General features: G+C 29.3%; 2 protein-coding genes across 2 annotated transcripts; one reads left to right on the forward strand and one right to left on the reverse strand.

Moving 5' to 3' along the window:
• Positions 1–223: 223 nt before the first annotated feature.
• Positions 224–5,790, forward strand: LOC145746383 (uncharacterized). The gene is made up of 14 exons (XM_082564656.1): positions 224–449; positions 1,020–1,137; positions 1,795–1,925; positions 1,988–2,137; positions 2,259–2,381; positions 2,644–2,813; positions 3,014–3,183; positions 3,393–3,590; positions 3,769–3,966; positions 4,146–4,307; positions 4,438–4,591; positions 4,676–4,837; positions 5,144–5,318; positions 5,576–5,790. The coding sequence occupies exons 1-14, from the start codon at positions 274–276 to the stop codon at positions 5,697–5,699; spliced, it is 2,211 nt and encodes a 736-aa protein (XP_082420782.1). The 5' UTR covers positions 224–273; the 3' UTR covers positions 5,700–5,790.
• Positions 5,791–8,876: 3,086 nt separating this feature from the next.
• LOC145745902 (uncharacterized) lies at positions 8,877–11,145 on the reverse strand. Its single transcript, XM_082564082.1, has 6 exons — positions 10,953–11,145; positions 10,605–10,739; positions 10,028–10,172; positions 9,728–9,887; positions 9,272–9,360; positions 8,877–8,997 (listed from the first exon to the last, which is right to left on the reverse strand). The coding sequence occupies exons 1-6, from the start codon at positions 11,143–11,145 to the stop codon at positions 8,913–8,915; spliced, it is 807 nt and encodes a 268-aa protein (XP_082420208.1). The 3' UTR covers positions 8,877–8,912.
• Positions 11,146–18,861: the final 7,716 nt, after the last annotated feature.

Consider the following 18,861-nt stretch of genomic DNA (forward strand, 5'->3'; position numbering starts at 1 on the left):
GTCATGGTAAACTATATTCATTTCTCTATGTTGTAAAGTTGTTGAGATATATATCATGTATAGTTTGTGTATAAAACAAAATAACACAGTTTAAAAGAAAGTATTAGTAATTTTAGTAAGATTCTGCGCCTAAGTAAAACATCCATAGGCATTCCTCTTTAAAAGAATAAAAATACCAGTTTAACGTTCAGTTTAATAGCTCAGTAATATTTTATAGTTTTTACAAGCAATTAAATTTAATGTATAAGGTTAGGTTACTATGTTAATGTTGCTATGGTAACGGAAGACAATTTTCGGTCTGAGTTATATAAAGGACCCGGCGGTCGTCTGACCTTGAATTTATCTGACCACGGTCTTCACGTGTTACCGCTTTCTGTTTGTGACGTCACAGAGCTGCAATGTCTAATTTTGAATCGGAATTTTATCAAGGAACTTCCGCCCGAAATCGGGTAGGTTTAAATTTTGATTGTTTGTTAAATATGACGTCACAATAACAAATTCTGCACGAATTATTCTAAGCATTGTGTTGCGACAATGCTCAATTTGAAATAATTAACAATGGGCATTGTAAAACCATTGTTGTCAATTTTTTTATTAATTTCGAAAAAATTTTTAGAATCATAATAAAAATTGTCTGTAATATATTAACAACTCATACTGGAGTTACAAAGAAAAAAATCATCGTTTTTGCCTATTGCGTTAATTACCCTTTTTTTTAAATTCCGACATTTTTTAAACTAGCTAAAACGCTTTAAATATAAACCCGTTAGATGTAAAATTTTAAATTAGGTTGGTTACTAAATTAAAGAATTTTTTGTGAGTTTTTTTAAGTTGTAACTATTGTTAAAATAGGACTTTTGTACGTTTACTTTTAAACTTATAAATATATTATTTGTCCACATAGGGGGTAAACTATAAACTGATAACATCTAAAACCAATAAATACAACAATATACAATTTAAACTGTGATTTTAGCAAAGTGTAATACAGTATACTTATCAAATATTATAATTTATAGTAAACTGAGTTGTTTGCAAGCTTTTTCGATAAGAGGGAATCGGTTGAAGCAACTACCAAAAGAAATATGCAATCTTAAGTACCTGGAGTATTTGGAATGTAGCGACAACGAAATTGAGGTAAAGTTTTTGAATGTGGTTTATAGTTAAAGTGAGCTGGTATTTTAGAAACATATATAATACAGCGATGTTTAAACTACCTATGTTATAAACTATTGACAGGTATCAACCAAAAACTTTTTTTAAAAACTTGGGTTAAGACGGGTTAACAAAAAAAAACCTTTTAAATAAAATTATAACGAAAAAATGTCAAATTTGCCAAAAAAAATAAAATAAAAATCATAGGTTGTCATGCGCAATATTTTGTGACTTGCAACTATTTTTCGACCAAGGAATTAATGACGAATTATTTTAAAAATATTTAAAAGTTTTTATTTTATAAATATTTATAAGTTTAACTGTAAGTTAGGGTTCATTAACCTAAATAAAATACAAATCAAAATAATAAACAAATTTGTGGTTTATTTTTTTGTTCGTTCACCACAAGACTCTAAACTTTGTCAAGCAGCGAAGCATAACACATTGTGTAGTTAACTTTGATATTTTATTGTATTTTTGTTTAAAAATAAACTTCGGTTTGCCGTTCAATAACACTTTAAGTGAATACTAAATACAGTGGAAAAGAAAATTATGTTCTATACAAAACTCTTGTATTTAAATTTGGTTTATAATGACCTGTTTACAAAATATTTTGCTAAAATTTTTATTTTTTTTAAGTTTTTACCCACCGATATTTCTCGCCTAAAAAACTTGACTCAACTTTTTGCAAATCGAAATCAACTGACGTCACTACCCGATGACGTCATATATCTATGGCAACTTCAGATTCTCGGACTTAATGGGAACAAGTAAGTTTTATTAATATCTAAAAAAAAAATTTAGTATATTATGTTGTATCTCAATTTTATAGACTTACTGGCTTACCACGTGACTTAGGAATCTACTCCCAGCAGATTAAAGTAATTGGGTTGAGTGACAACAATATTTCTGCAATCCCTACTGCCATCTTCCGGATGAAAAAATTAATACGATTGGGACTGTCTGGAAATAAAATAAGATTGTAAGTCTTACTCTTGTTTAAATGTTATATTTTTTTAAAGCGTTAAATATTAATACTAAACTTAGACTTAAAATGTATGTTATTTAATAGAAGAATTTTAATATTTTTATTTTTGTTAAAGTCTTCCGAAAGAAATTTGTGAGCTGATAAGTTTAAGAGATTTAAGGATGGATGATAATCTACTCAAGTTTTTACCTCGGCAGTTATTCACACTTAAACGACTAGAAGAGTTGGCCTTGTCAAGGTAACATATCTAAACAAACCCAGTGTATTAAAATTCAATATGTGATTTTAAATTTTATACTTTATTCTATAATTTTTAACAACATAATATATAGTCTTTGTAAATTATAAGATTCTGCTAAATATTTTATTTCCTTAAAAAAGCTCTTAGTATGTAAAATTGATCCATTTTTACAGCAATTTTATAGTATTAGTCGTACTGTTAGGTTAAGACTGTAAAATTTTATATTTGACAAAGAAAAATATGACATTTTTATTTTTAGGAATAAATTTCGTCGTTTTCATTTTATGTTTCCGAAATTAACTTCACTTCGTAATCTCGGTTTAAACGAGAACTTACTTACAAATTTACCTGCTGAACTTGGAGACTGCAAACAACTGGAAATATTAGGCTTAGAAGGGAATAAACTTAAGAGTTTACCCCCTGAAATCGGTAAAACTTTTTTATACCAATACTTGTGTTTTATTTTTTTTTTTATTTTGAAAACCTAGAAAAATTTTAGTTTTTTCTTATCATATCTACATTAGGTCAATACATTGTTTTTTTTTTTTTTTACATTTGAATTAATTTATAAATAATGTTAGCTATTATGTTTAAAAACAATTTTAGTTAATCAAAGTTAATATTCACAGGTAATCTACAAAACCTTAAGGAGTTATATGTTAGTAATAATTATTTAAACGGACATTTTTGTATTCCTGATTCAATCCAAAGATGTCAGAATCTAAACGTTTTTCTGATGGCTGGAAATCAAATTTCAACTTTGCCAATCGAACTTAAATCATTAACAAATTTAGTAGAGGTATTGTCACGTTATAATTTAAGTTACGTGAATTTTTTTGAAAATAAATATAAAACGAACTAAATTTTTCAGAAACAGTAATAGGCATAATTTATTAATTTATTTTAGCCTTAATTTTTTTAAAAGGTAGCATACCGCATTTATTTTATTTATAATTTAAAATGTAATCATTTAATTCAGCTTTTACTTTAAATATATTTTTATTTTAGGTAAACGTGTCTAATAACAATTTATCTGAGCTTCCAAATTTTCTCTGCTCTTTAATGGAGGTCACAAGGTTAAACTTTGAAAACAACGACCTCTCGCGGCTGCCACGTGACTTGTGCAAACTATCTTCGCTGCAACAAATTGTGCTAAAGAAAAACAAGTTTGGGGAATTCCCTAAGGCGTTGTGTGACGTCAGACAGGTGAGAAATATAATATTTTTTTAAGAACTTTAAAAAAAATGGTTTGTGTGAAAGTTACAATAAAAAAATTGCAGTGTAAAATTCAAGCACGGGTGTTTGGATTTTTAAAAGTTGTTTTTAATTCTTTTTTTATTAAATTCTTTTTTTTACATTAATTTAACTTTTTTATTTTATTTAGGTTGAAGAAATTGATTTTTCTCAAAATTTTCTTGAAGATTTACCTCATCACGTGATCACTTTAACTAATTTAGTCCGACTAGATTTAAGTTCAAACAAATTCTCAGACTTTCCCACTCAGCTAAGTTTAATCACTTCACTCACAGATCTTAATTTGGCCCAAAATCAACTTAATGATATTCCATATGAGTTTAAACATGTAAGTATAAGACAAAAAAAAGTTTACCGTAAAAAATATTCAAAATATTTTTTAATTTTTTGTCTAATAAATTCATTACTTTAACTAAATTTTTTAAATTAAATTTCATTGCATAAAAATATTAAGTTATTCTGTTGTGGTGTTGTTTTTAATACAAAATTAATGAAATAAATTTTTAGCTTGAAAATTTGGAAACTCTGAACTTGTCAGACAACCAATTCGAAAGTTTTCCTCTTCGAGTTTGTTTTATGACAACTCTGAAAAAATTAGTCTACGAGCAGCAGAATGGTTTAAAGATAATCTCATTACCCGAAACAATAACCCAATTAACTCAACTTGAGGTAAAAATAAAAGTTATTTTTTAAATTTTACAAATATTTACAGTTTTTTTTTAAATTATCAAATTTTTATTTTTTTGAATATTTTTAACAAAATTTAAATTTTTATAATTTTTACCTTCTGTGACGTCAGGAGCTCCACGTGGGCTACAATAATCTTACGCAATTGCCTACGTCAATAAAAACGTGCGTAAAATTGACGCAATTGACGTCAGGAAATAACCAATTAACTGAATTACCGGAAGGGATTTGTGAACTAAAGTTTTTAACGAAATTAGAATTGAAAAGTAAGTAAATATATATTTTAAAGTTTAAAGATATTTTTTTACATTTAAGAAAAAAAATATCAAATGTTTATTTGGTTTTTATAGACAACTGCCTTACTAAACTGCCTGCCAAGTTGGGTCGTCTCATTTGTTTAGAATTTATTGATATCTCGGGGAACCCACTTAAACGACCCCCGAAAGAAATCACGCAAACGAACGATATTAATCCGATTGGAAGATATGTTGGAAAAGCTGAATCGAGAGAAGGTATTTAAGATTTTTTGTTTTTTTAAATACATAAATTTGTGATCAATCTGCAATAAATTAATTGTATTTGCATTTTAAAATTTTGGTTGCATTATTTTTAATTTTTTATTAACTTTTTTGAAATGGTTAAAATTAGTTTGTAAATTATTAAGTGATAGTATTTTAATTCAATAAAATATATTTTTTTGTATTTAGTAAAACTTGTTAATATAGATTTAAAATATAAATATGGTACTTAGTCTCGTTATTTTACAATTAAGTTGATAAATAAATATGTGTAACAAAACTTATTTCGAATTCTCCAAGAGGTCTTATTAATGAAAATGTTACAAAGAGTTTCCATTGAATGTCCGATCGACGAATTTGATCGGCTTTCTACCAAGTTACATTTACCAAGGGAAACACTGCTGGAAGTGACGTCAGACAAAAACAAAACAGAGAACGAACAACTATTATTATTGTTAACGCAATGGAATGCCAAGTAAGATCAATTTGAAACCTAAATTTCATAACTTAAGAATTTACCAAAACAAAAAAATGCTTTTAAAAATTACGTTATTACTGGTTTAATTTTTTTTAAAAACATTGTCACATTATATCAACATTTTTAACGTTTTAAATAAAGAATTACTAAATAAGACTTATTGTCAGTATTATCAGTATTATATATTGTAACATATTTAGCCACTTACAGTTAACCCTAAAATAGATACTTGATAAATATTTGTACATTTTTAGTAATTCATGCACCGCAACTGAATCTCAAGAAAAATTAATGCATTTAGTCGACTTAGTTGATTTACCAAAATTACTTACACAACTCAAAGCGATGCAATTATATTCAAAAGCTTTAAAGCTTTAAAAACTGAAACTGTGATTTATTTATTTAAAATATCAGGGAATAAAATGTAGTTATGATTTTTCGCCTACATAGCTTTATGATAAATAAATAATGGGTTTAACAATCTTTATAAATCAGATGAAATATACAACATACTGGGTTTCGATAACATAATATGTGAACTCTTATTTTTGTAAATCAAATTTAAAATCTCATAAGAAATACTTGTTTGTTTTTACTTAAAGCTGTAATAAACAAGTTTTTATTAATAGTTTCTTTGTTTCGGTTTGCATCGAAAATGAGAGGTAGTATCGATTGTAACTATAGAATAAAATGTTTTTAATTTGTTTACTAATAACCCCACACTAGTTTTAAGATATAAAATGCTTTGCAAACGTTACATAATAATAAATACTAAGGTATAAAGTGTGATAAGCAAAATATAAGACTATTTGAACTCTGCAAATATTACAGAAATTTAAAGTATATGTATTAGCTTTGAAAATCTAGTGGTATTGGAAAAAATAGAAGGAGTATAGCAATTATGTTAAAGTTATTGGGTATTTCTTTCGTTGTCATAACACTACTGCAAATACAATCAATTACTTCTCAAAGTTGTCCTACAAGTTGGACAACATTTAAAGACACCGACGAGGGACCATATGCCGCACCGCCATGCCATGTAAACTTCAAGATACGCAAACAAATACACAATTGCCAAGGCTTCAAAATTTTCAGAGTTATACGAAGTGTGATAAATCCAATTTACGGAACCGGGGTTTGTGGTATTGCGTCAGGTCTGGGGTCTTGTGAAGACACATGTATACAAAACGTTGATGAGATCACGGTTCCATGTACAGGTGGGGGAGAACTGCACGACTGTAAGTTTTCATACATCAACAAAAACTGCGCAATTTTTCAATGGAGTTCGTGGGCAACAACCCAAGACTGTCCAAGTTTACCTGACGGTAAAACCACATTTTATTTGACTAGAACTCGATCTTGTTTAGACTGTGACAAAGATGAAGCTAATGCTGACTACTGTACTGGAACTTCGACCGACCAAGAGGTTTGTTTTTCTTCTTGGGGCGTTTGGAGCGTTTATGGAAGCTGTGTTAATGGGCAACGAATAAGAACAAGACAGTGCTTGTACGATGATGGGAGAATTATATTTGACACAAGCTTGTGCTTGGGGCAGAATCAACAAACGGTATCATGCAACTTACCAACCACAACAACTTTAAGTACAACAACCCCAACTACAACAACTCCCACTACAACAACTTCTACCACAACAACCACTCTAAGTACAACAACCCCCACCACAACAACTGCCACCAAAACAACTACTCTAAGTACAACAACTCCCACTATAACAACTCCCAAAACAACAACAACAACTTTAACTACAACAACAGTTGGCGCTACTACTTCTACGTCTTACATGTGGGGGTCTTGGGCAAACTTTGGATCATGTTTAAACGGAGAACAAATTAGAGAAAGGCGATGCTTACAAGGATTTCTCAATGCAAGTACAAGTTTATGTTTTGGAAGGTCGCAAGAAGCAAGAGCCTGCAATAATACCGCTACTACAACTAATACGGTAAATCCAGTAACTACTACAGTAGTTTCTTTGAACCTACCTGAGTGGGGAAAATGGGAAATATTTAAACCATGTACGCTAAATGCAATAAGCGGAATTGGCGAAGAAGTTTTAAGAAGAGACTGTCTATTTGAAGATGCAGTTGTCGATTCGTTTGTTTGTCCAGGTAATTTAACAGAGCAAACGTTGATGTGTAACCCAAGTAATTCGACTCTTACTTACGACATATCATCTACTGTAAGTGGGTTGTATAATCTGCAAACACATTCAAGTATAACTACTAACCGAACCGATAATTCAACCGTTAAGCAAGCTCCGCAGATCGAAACTGAAGGCAGCAAATCTGTTACTGTTGCTATTATTATTATTCTTTTAATTATGTTTTCAATTTTTGCTAGCATAATTTATTTTTGGCAAAAACGAAAAAAGCAAATGGGAACCTACACCATTCCGGTTCATGAAATGGATTGTGCCCAGTGTGAAGTTCCAAGCGACAATACCGGCAAAGTTGAACTCACAAGTGATATTAAAATGAAAATGACCGACGAAACCAATATTGAACCAGAGAATGGATCTACTGAAACTTTACCAGAAACTTTGAATGCCGAAACGACAAGTGTAGAAAATACATATAAGGTTACTGAGTGAAAAGACTGTTCAAATTATTAAAAAATATAAAAACAATGCGCTACGGCAATAACGATATATTGTTTTCTTTAAACTTATTTTAACTATTTTTAACATTATTTTTCATGTAAACCCTTTACTTCTTTTACTATCTTTTTCGTTTATTTTTGTCAGAGGAATGCACACTAATGTAATGCGGGGTTGTAACTTATATGGTTAACGAATTATATTACCCAAAACCAATTTACGGAATGAACGTTTTACCAGAAAATCGAATGTCCATAAAACAATTTTGAAACAGTTTTTATAAGTTCGAATACTAAGATACATAAAATTTGTTTAAATGTTATTCTTTTTTTTGCTATTTGTTGGTTCAAATTAACGCAAACTCAACTTAAAGACGTATAAAATTTGTAAAGTTATTTGTCATATGTAAATAATTGCATGGTTGACATCTTTAAAAAAAACATTTACCTTATAAAAGTTTCAGTCTTTGCTTAAACGAATGTGTAGATTACCAGCTGTGAAATTTAAAATTCCGCCTGAGTTTTGTAAAGAAAAACGTTTTTGTAAAAAAAGCGTGCGCTGTAGTTTTGTCAAGGCAAAACGTCGCGCTAGTACTTTAGTATTATGTTTAAAATTAGTGAATAAATACAGGCAGTAGTAATTCGCAGAAAAACAACACAACTAATATTGGTATGCAAGGTACGAAATATATATTGGTAAGTTAAAATTGTTAAAAACAAGTATATATGGTAATGTATAGAAATTGTTGTTTATTGATAAATCATGCAATAAGCACTTAAAGAAAAAATAATTAAGTTTAAACGACCAGTCTTACAATAAACGTTATTAAGATAAGGTTTGTAAATTAAGTTTTTAAACTTTGTAATATTAAAAAAAAAAGGTATTGAAAAGCTCTTTAACAATTTTGTTCATAAAAAGCAAAAAAATGACATAACATTTAGGCAACATTTTTTAGTTCAAGAAGAGTGAGTCATTTGTTATACGGCACTACGCCCTCTCCTACCGCAGCCTCCCGCCGGCCGTTTGCTAGGGCTGCTGTAACTGCCTGTGCATTTGCAACACCTAATAACAGTTTTGTAATCTATTAATGATGTTAACTGTTAAAACAATAATGCAGCAGATTAGCATGTTAATTCAAAACGGGACAACTAAACCCTAGCAACTTAACTGCTGTTTTTTTCGTTTATTTAAAAAAACTAAACCCTTTGATTTGAGGGTTAATTTACTTTCAAGTTAAGTTGTATAAATTAAAATTTTTTTGGTAACAAATTAACGAATTGCCGGTGCATAGTCTTTTAGCGATGCCTAATGTTAAAAAACAATAACGTATATTTACCATCCGTCTTTTACCGAAGCTCGGAAGCAAGGGATCACGTGATCATCGCCGTACTTAGCAACATACCTGTAAGAGTCAGTTCCGTTAGGCTGTAAAATATAAGTTTTATTAGTTTGTTTGTTGTGTAAAATGTAGTAAAGCATTTTTTATGTCCTCGCGGTTGTAAAGTTGCATTGTTTTATATAATTTATTGTTTGCAATAAAGTAAAAGTAAATGAACTCAGTTGAGTTTTTACAATAATTAATTCAATTTATAGTTATTGTGGTGTGCCTTTTTATATTTTTTATTTTTATCTATATTACGCTTTTAAAAATCAACAAAATCAATGTTGGATATAACTTACTTATTATTTTACGGTTTGTGTAAATAATATTTCAAAAACAATGTTAGCATGTTGTTGTTTTTTGCTTATATTGTTTAGATATAGATTTATAAATTATTAAAAAAATTATTACCGCAAATCCACCGCACTGATCTAAACTTGCTGTGTAATCGACTCCATTATAAATCGCCGAGTCATAAATAGCAAACCCATCTAATGACACCCCAATGAGGTAAGCAGTTTCCCCCGTGACGTAAGCAACATGATGGGTACCGTCAGATTCGTAAAAACACCTAAAAAAATATTAAAGTTAAAAAAAAAATGAAAAACATTAAAATGAATTTAAAAATAACTAATTTTTAATATTTAAAAATTTTGTTGCGGATTTAAAATCACTGAACATAAATTTATGACCCTTAATTAAAATACTAACGATGGGTTGGGTGCAAGATGGTAATGGTAATTTCCCGAGCCCCCTGGGTGTCCGTTACAATCGTCAAATTCTATTCCAACGTCTAATACGTCTTCACACGACGATTCGTATTGGTTGAAAAACTGAGCCCCGCATGTGGCCACTCCTATGACGTCACAAACATAACTTTAAGTAATTTGTTTATATAATTAAAAAATCTTTTTTTTTCGCGCACTGATAAAAATGAATAATAAATACGATGTACAATTAATGTTACAACACATGCCATAAGTATTAATGTTTATACAAAACTTTTAAGTATGTTATGACATGGTCACCGCAAATCCAATATAAATTTAGGCTTATCGTAAAAAAAATAAAAACTGCTATATTAAAATGTCTTATCAAAATATTATATATATAAATGCATTAAAATTTAGTTATTTAAATAAAATTGCACAACATTTTTTTAAAACTTTAATAACATGATTTAACAATCTTTATAATTTGGTATTACGCTTTAGTATTAATTCGTAATTCGTAATCTAATTTGAAAAAATGAAAAATTAATATGAGATTATACTAGTATTAAACTTACCAACGTAAGACTGTGGTGTACAATAATAAGTATCCTCCACAATTGACACAACTTTGTTAATTACAAATTCGCTTTCGTCCGAATAAATATTCTCAATAGTTCTAGGTCGACCTGAGATCGTGTTGTAAACTTCCGCTAGAAATTAAAACAAAAATTATGATATAATAAGTACTAAAAAAAAAATTTTTTTTACAGAATATAAGCAAACATCATGTCTAAGTTTTATCATTTTTTAGCTTAATGTCTTTAAAACCCTAATTATAATAACATTTTTTAGAACCCTTTCAGGTGGCTACTAATATTTAGTATTTTGTTAGAATAATTTTAAAAGTTTTAATCTTTTTTTACCTGTTTCCCAGAACACTACAGGATTTTCGACTTTAATTCGATAACAATCTCCTTCGTCTGTTATGCTAAGTATTCCTTTGGATCTTTCAGCAGCATACGTCATCAATGCCCCTACCTCATTGGCTGTCAACCCGGATATTTCCACGGCCCAGTAACCAATCAGAATTAGGATGATAATTCGTTTCAACGTCATTGTAATCGTCAAATGAAACTTCCCAGCGTTTAAAGTACCTTTATATATTGTTGTTACTGTTTTATTCTGTGTGTTTATGGGATAATTTAAATAATTAAGTGGTAAAAACTGTTTTAAAATATTGTAAAATAAAAAGGTGTTTTACAATAGGTCATGTAATATAATTACTGATCGATGAGTTTTTACAGTCTAAATTTGACCCTAATTAACTTTTAATTATTTTACGATATGACGTTACATGACGTCATTACGCGGAATAATACATTTGCCTAAATTAAATGATTTATCACTATGACTACATACCACGACTTTAAGTTGGTTGTAAAGTTTGTTAGCTTAGCGGATAGAATTATTTCCTTTCTTGCCTATTTTTGTCTCCTGTTATTGGCTAATACCGTGGGTTTTTATTTATTGTTGTGGCTTGTAATGTTGTTTTTAAGTTTAATTTTAAATATGAGTCGGCAGTACCAAAAAGACGCTGTATATTGTTTATGTTTTTACAACGCCTTTAAGTTACAAATTTAATTTCATACCTTTATTGCTGACAACAGACATTTATTACTAATTTATTAAAAAAACTTTAAAAGGTGGGATTATGAACAACTCATTTTAAAACAAACAAAAATAAAACAACCAAATTTAACCGGCACATATCTATTCCACTAAAAACGTCTATTTTGTGGGCTAAAATTTAAACCTTTTATTATTTTAACACGCATAAATTTTGTCCTTATAAATTGTGTACAAAAGTTTAAAACGTATTAAATCTGTACAAAAGCTTTTAATTAAGTTTGGTTATCCAAAAGATTAGGAAATATGTGGCGTACCTATAATATATAATTTTAATTGTAAGATAGATTACTTTTAGTAAGTTTTTAACTTTTTAAAGAATTTGTATAAAAATAATTTTTTGAAAATATGTTTTTAAAATTTTTGCTTTTTTTATTATTTCCTGAAATAATTCTATCTCAAAATTGTCCATCGTCTTGGACAGTTTTTAAGGTTCATAACGAAGGCCCCTATTCCTCTGAACCCTGCAATTTACTGTTTCGGGTTACGCGTACAACTTACCAATGTAGTTCTCTGTTCTTGGTATTTAAAACTGAGAGATCAACTGTTTTGGAGGAACATGAATCAATGCCAGTCTGCGCACAACCTGCTGATTTTGGAACATGTTCTGGGTCGTGTATTAAAAAAATTGTCAACGTTTCGAATCAATGCCTTAGTAAGGATACCAGGAATGAACTTGTAACCTGCACGTTTTCATATACCAATCAAAACTGTCCTAGATATCATTGGAGTTCTTGGGTCACCACAAATTGTCCAAGTACATCAAACGGTGTTTACACTTATTATTTAACTAGAACTAGAACCTGCTTGGACTGTGACAAAGAAAGCGCTGATGTGAAGTATTGTGAAGGTAGCTCAACATATCAGGAAGTTTGTGTTTATAACTTTTGGAGCCATTGGAGTGTTTATGGAAATTGCGCAAATGGACAACAAATAAGAACAAGGCAATGCCTTGACAATGACGGTAGAGCAGTAACCAACACAAGGCTGTGTTCAAGCGGTCAAGCCCAACAAACAAGGACATGTACCATACAATCTACAACTACACGTACAACAACCTTAAAATCGATTTTTCCAGCAATTACAACACCCAAACCGAGTATAGCTTTTATATCTAACGTTCCATTTTTATTCAACCAAACGTTTTGGGGTGCTTGGTTAATAAACGGTCCTTGTGTTCAAAACAACATAACCGGCAATTTTAACCAAATACAAACTAGAAAATGCTTTTACAAAAATGGGACAGAAATTTTAAACACAAATCTCTGCTTAAATGGATCTAATTTGCGAATTATAGGATGTGACGTCAACACTACAATAATGCCGGAAATAGATTTCTTTACTGGTAATTTACTTTATTTCTATATTGGAATTCCGTCTACTTCTGTTTTACTATTGCTTGTTTTCTTAATTGGATGGAAGGCAAAGTCTTGTCAAAATCGTACACCTACTCTGAAAAATCTTGTTAATGTTCAATACGCAAACACAGGAAACACAATTAAATATGTTTCAAATCCACCTACGAGATATGAACATCGCGTTGATGATGCTTATGAGATTCCTATAGCAACAAAATAAATTATTTTTAGTGTCCATTTTTTTTTTAAATTTGTGAGGGTATTAAATATATCCCAAACAAAAATTTAAAAATGATTTTGGTTAATATATTTTGATGGAATTTCTATTAATATATTATAAGTTCTTAAATTATTTTTTGATGCGCTACAAAACGTTTTGGATAATGATTTATATATCTTAGTTATGAACAATGTAATTATTTAACATACGACTTGGAGACAATATCAATTTGATTATTTTTGTAGCTCTTTGCTTTGTTTTTAATAAAAACATTTAAACTATGTATAATTAATCTTAACAAGCTCCTAAACTTAAATATGTATTTATAAATAGGTTAGAAGGAAGTCAATAAAAACTATATAAAATGTCGTTACTCTACTCTTTATACTAGTGGTTAGTTAACAGGCTTTAAGTAAGTTTGACAATGTATAAAAGCTGCATATACAAACTGTGAACTATTCAAATCACATTTAAAAACATAAATACTTGTTTTTATGTATTCATTTTTTTAAAAAATTTTTGGTTGTTGAATACTGTATTCTAGCATGTTTCACGCTATTGTCTTTGGATACTTGTGGTTTACGGCAGTGGTAAACTCACAAAATTGTTCAGCAAGTTGGAAAGTTGTGGAAAATACAGAAGAAGGTCCTTTCCAATCACATCCTCCGAGCACTTCTTTTTTTATTGTTAAACTTACCACCCACCAGTGTAGCAGTGATGTTACATTAATTAAGACTGAAAGATCAGTTTATCTAAAACATATTGGCAGTTTGCAGCAGTGTGTTACTACTCCTCAATTAGAAACCTGCATGGGGAAATGCAAGCAAGAAACAATTACAGTTGTCGCCCTGTGTACCAAAAAACGTGCAAGGGCTGCTCCACGTTTGTTTACTTATACAAGTAGAAACTGTCAGGGGTATCATTGGAATTCATGGGTAACTACAATGTCTTGTCCGAATTTACCTGATGATACTTATACTTACTATTCGACAAAAAGTCGAACTTGTAAAATTTGCAGCGGACAAGAGTTTGATTCAAGCTACTGTACTGGAAGTTCAATATCTCAAATTCTTTGTTTTACATCATGGGGTCAGTGGAGTGGATATGGAAGTTGTATTAATGGACAACGAATAAGAACAAGACAATGCATGGACAACATCAACAGAATTGTATCAAACAGTGATTGTCCCGATGGTCAAAACCAACAAAGTTTAACATGTACAACCACGACAAAAACAACTACGACAACTACCACAAAAATAACAACAACATCTAGGGCAGCAGGATCTGCTTGGAGTACATGGTCAGAATGGCAACCTTGTTATAATAACGAACAAACAAGGACAAGAAAATGTTTGTACGAAGACAAAATCGAAACTTTGAACACTAGTTTATGTTCGGACGATGTAGACCACGAAACATTAGCCTGTATTATTACTATTGTAAACACAGTGCCTACCTATACAGAAACACTTAATTCAAGTTTACGCACTACACATCAAGATAATACATATTCCTCCATCTTGAATTCAATAAACAGTGACCGATCAATGATTACTGTAATTATAATTATTATTGTATTAGGTGTGCTATTTATTTTTGGAACTGCTTTGCTTGGTGTTGCTTTGAAAAGAAAGCAAAAACGTAGACAAAATTCTGGGATTCAAACTAGAGAAGAGAACAATGATAACCAAGAACAAATTGAGACGCGTGAAAATAATTGTGACGTTATCTATATTGACGTCACTAATCGAGCATCCTGTTCCTCTAGCATTAACAAAGATAAATCTCAACTCAGTAAACTAACTACCATCGAAAATGATTCAGAAAAAGATGCAGTCTATGCAGATTCGAAAAAGAAAATGTCAACGTTTTTTAGGAAAAATATAAATCAAACTGGCACCGTGACCAAAAGATCACCTGAACCCACTTGTGACAAAAAAGGGGCCAATAGTTTCGAAACAGAAGAAACGCTGGACGTCTAGGCTTCTGTTGTTAAAAGGAAATAAACCGCACACTATTAAATATATTTAGTTGTTTAAAAATATCCCCACCTAGTTTTGATTTTTTCGGCTCATAACATTGTTTCAGTTTCGATTTAGCACAGGCCTATTTAATAACAATATCTTTTATTGTTTTAATTAACTTTATAAAAATTTGTTTGTTTGTAAAAATGTTTTTTTGGATTAAAAATATTTACCCCTTTTAAATTATTTTATTCTTATTAATCAAATTATTTAAATTTTTTGTATTATTTTTATTTTATTAATTTATGTGTTAGTTTACCATAGTATCAAAGTAAAACTATATTGGGTTAAGCATAAGTGAAGTATTCTATTGTAAATTCAATTTATTGTAAATAAAATAATAATAAAGCTTATGCTTTTTTTAACCACCAAAAATTGATTGTGTAATATATTTATTTAAAACATATATGTAATATATAATAGATCTTTGGTGTGTTGTTTATTTTTGGAACTATATTGCTTGTTATCGGTTTAAAAAGAAAGCAAAAGCAGAGACAGAATCCTGGAATACAAACTAGAATAGAAAACAATGATCCTTAGAACAAGTGACGACCTCAAAAAACAATTGTGGCGTCATTTATATTGACGTTACCGACCGAAAAACTCGCCTGCTAACGTTAACCAAGAAAAATGTCAAACCAGTAAACTAAGCGCCACTGAAAAACATTTAACCCGATGTTGATTTTACAGAAAAGAGAAAAAAATGTCAAAGTTTAAAAAAAAAAATTAACCCGAAACAGTAAACAAAAACCAAACTTTTAATGACTTATGTCCGGTAACTAAAATATCACCTGAACCTACTTAACAAAACCATTTAGTTTGAAAACGAAAACGGAAAATAGCGTCGAAACGGAAGATACAGTAGATGTTTATGCTGCTGTTGATAAAACGAAGTAAACCACAGACTATCTGAGATATATTAAGTCACACTATAAATATTACAGCGCTTTTATTTACTACATTATACTTTAGTTTTTAATATCTACCTTAAGATTTTTTACACGGCTTCTTTAAATTACACAAAACGTTGTATTTTAGTGGTTATTTTGTTTATTTTATTAACATAATGATTTGATATACAACTTTAGTAATAAATTTGCTTTAAACAAATTATAACTTAAATAATATTTATTGATTTCGTAATTTAGCTTTATATTTTATATTAATTCTAAGACTGTTGCGTTCTAACAATTGGCTTACTTTTATGTAATTTTATTTTTTTATTAGTTAGAAAAGTAAATTGTAACATTAAAAAAAAAGATGTGGTGATTTAAACATAGCCTTTTTGTGATATTTTAACAACCAGTTTTGTCTAATTAAAACTTTTATTTTAAGGACTCAAAAACTTTTATTTTAAGGACGCAATATACAATAGTTCATCTTAATTGGCATATATATAACATATAAACGGTTGAGTAATTTTAAAATTTTTTACTTATATTTTTATGACATTTTCATATAACCATGCATAAAATTTTGTAATTTGTTTACTTAATCAAACTTTTGTTTTGATTTTATATACAAAAACTTATGTTTGATAGCATTTGTTTAAATAATTACTTTGTAAAGATGAGTTTCAGGTCTTTAGTTGTTTGAACAATTTTGTATTTTGTGCTAAATGATAAGTTTGTTGGATTTTCTTTATTTTCGTTAACGTAAACAGGGTTTAGATTAACGTTAGTGTAGGTATGCGAGGTAACGTTCGCAATATGGGGAACATTGTTTTGGTTAGCAATCGGAGGTTTGCTTTTATTTGATTTAATCTTCCATATATATAAACCAACACCAACTATAAATATCATATTGCCAACAGGAATACCAATATAAATGTAATTTAAAATATTCGAAGTGGTGCCGTCACATATATTAAATTGCTGAAAAAATGCATTTGAGCAAAGTAATGTGTTTAAAATTTTAGTTCCATTTCCGTCCATGCATTTTCTTGATCGTAACTTTTTTACATTTCCGGTTATGTTGTCAAAAATACAAGTACTGTACTCTGACTACTTACTCCAGGTAAATAAAGCAAGGGGTTTATTAGTCACTGTAATATTACAAGATAATGTTTTCTTTAAACATTTTCTTGTCCTTATTTGTTCGTTGTTATAACAAGGTTGCCATTCTGACCATGAACCCCAAGCAGCTTCTGCTGCCCTAGATGTTGTTGTTATTTTCGTAGTGGTTGTCATAATTGCTTTTATCGTGGTTGTACATGTTAAACTCTGTTGGTTTTGACTACTAGGTTCTGTTAGAATAGTCTGTACAATGTCTTGTTCTTATTTGTTGTCCATTATAACAACTTCCATATACACTCCACTGACCCCATGATGTAAAACAAAGAGTTTGAGATGTTGAAAATCCAGTACAGTAGCTTGAATCAAACTCTTGTCCACCGCAACTTTTACAAGATTGACTTCTTGTCGAATAGTAAGTGTATCGATTATCAAGTGAACTTGGACAAGCTATTTTAGTAACCCATGAACTCCATTGATATCCCTGACAATTTTTACTTGTTAAAGTAAACGAATGTGGAACTTTTCTTGATCGGGTTGATACGAAAAAAACTTTCAAAAGTATCAATAAAATGTATACGAAATTTATATACAACATATTAAATTTAATTTTTTTGTGTTTCTACTATACAGTTGCTAACAATCGTATTGTTTCTTTAAACCCAATTTTTTGTCAGTTTAGTAACGTAGATTTAAATAAATAATTTTTTATGGAAATTTTAAATTGGTTTAATATTATTTATCGTAACTAAAAATATAAATAATAAACAACGTTTTAAACTACATATTTTTAATTACAAAATATTTGAGATATAAAGGATTTTATATTTATTTATTTGTTTTTATGTTACAATGATAAAAATAAAGTTATGTAGGTGGTTTGTTTAGTTTTGGTATGACTTAACTTATTTTATAAAAAAAATACTACTTGATTATTTAATAACGAAATATATTAATTGTTATACTAATAAAATAATAAACATAAAAAAAGTTAAATTTAATAATCAATAATAATAAAGTGGTTAATGTTGTTTAATAAGATTTTTCAATGACCACTTCGTTTAATTTACAAATTTCTATAAGTAGTACAAAAAAAATATTTTTTGTTTTTTAGAACATCATCCGATTTTCAGGTTTACTTAACAACTTTTTATTTGTTGGTATTGCATAATTTCTTATCGTCAGCATACTTTAGCAACACCGCAATTTTATTGGCTGCCAATCAGGATATTTAACGATTTATCAACCAATCAAATGTAAAACAGGTACCGATACATTTAATTTTTAATAGTTTATTTGTAAATTTATAAAGATTATGGCATCAATATGCGAGTTAAACTATTTTTGTAACTAAGGAATTAAAATAGGACCTATTTTTACCGACCACGTAAAAACAACATGTGGCTGTATTAAAATGTCTATTTTTTGCCGTGGGTTAATACGTATATGATGTAATAGATTGTCATAATTTTGATTTATTTTTGGAATATGTACAAGAAGGTGTACTATGTTTATGTTTTTACAACGCC

The sequence above is a fragment of the Corella eumyota genome, chromosome 3 (genome assembly GCF_963082875.1).
Source record: "Corella eumyota chromosome 3, kaCorEumy4.1, whole genome shotgun sequence".
In the NCBI taxonomy this organism is placed as follows: Eukaryota; Metazoa; Chordata; class Ascidiacea; order Phlebobranchia; family Corellidae; genus Corella; species Corella eumyota.

What these genes read in the sequence shown, in the direction of transcription:
- LOC145745902 (XM_082564082.1), bottom strand. Translation starts at nt 11,145, where the DNA reads ATGACGTTGAAACGAATTATCATCCTAATTCTGATTGGTTACTGGGCC. An exon ending in TGTAGTGTTCTGGGAAACAG is followed by an intron (nt 10,740 to 10,952) that starts GTAAAAAAAGAT and finishes TTTAATTTCTAG; the next exon opens with CGGAAGTTTACAACACGATC. An exon ending in TACACCACAGTCTTACGTTG is followed by an intron (nt 10,173 to 10,604) that starts GTAAGTTTAATA and finishes GTGACGTCATAG; the next exon opens with GAGTGGCCACATGCGGGGCT.
- LOC145746383 (XM_082564656.1), top strand. Translation starts at nt 274, where the DNA reads ATGGTAACGGAAGACAATTTTCGGTCTGAGTTATATAAAGGACCCGGC. An exon ending in GAACTTCCGCCCGAAATCGG is followed by an intron (nt 450 to 1,019) that starts GTAGGTTTAAAT and finishes TATAATTTATAG; the next exon opens with TAAACTGAGTTGTTTGCAAG. An exon ending in CGTTGTGTGACGTCAGACAG is followed by an intron (nt 3,591 to 3,768) that starts GTGAGAAATATA and finishes TATTTTATTTAG; the next exon opens with GTTGAAGAAATTGATTTTTC.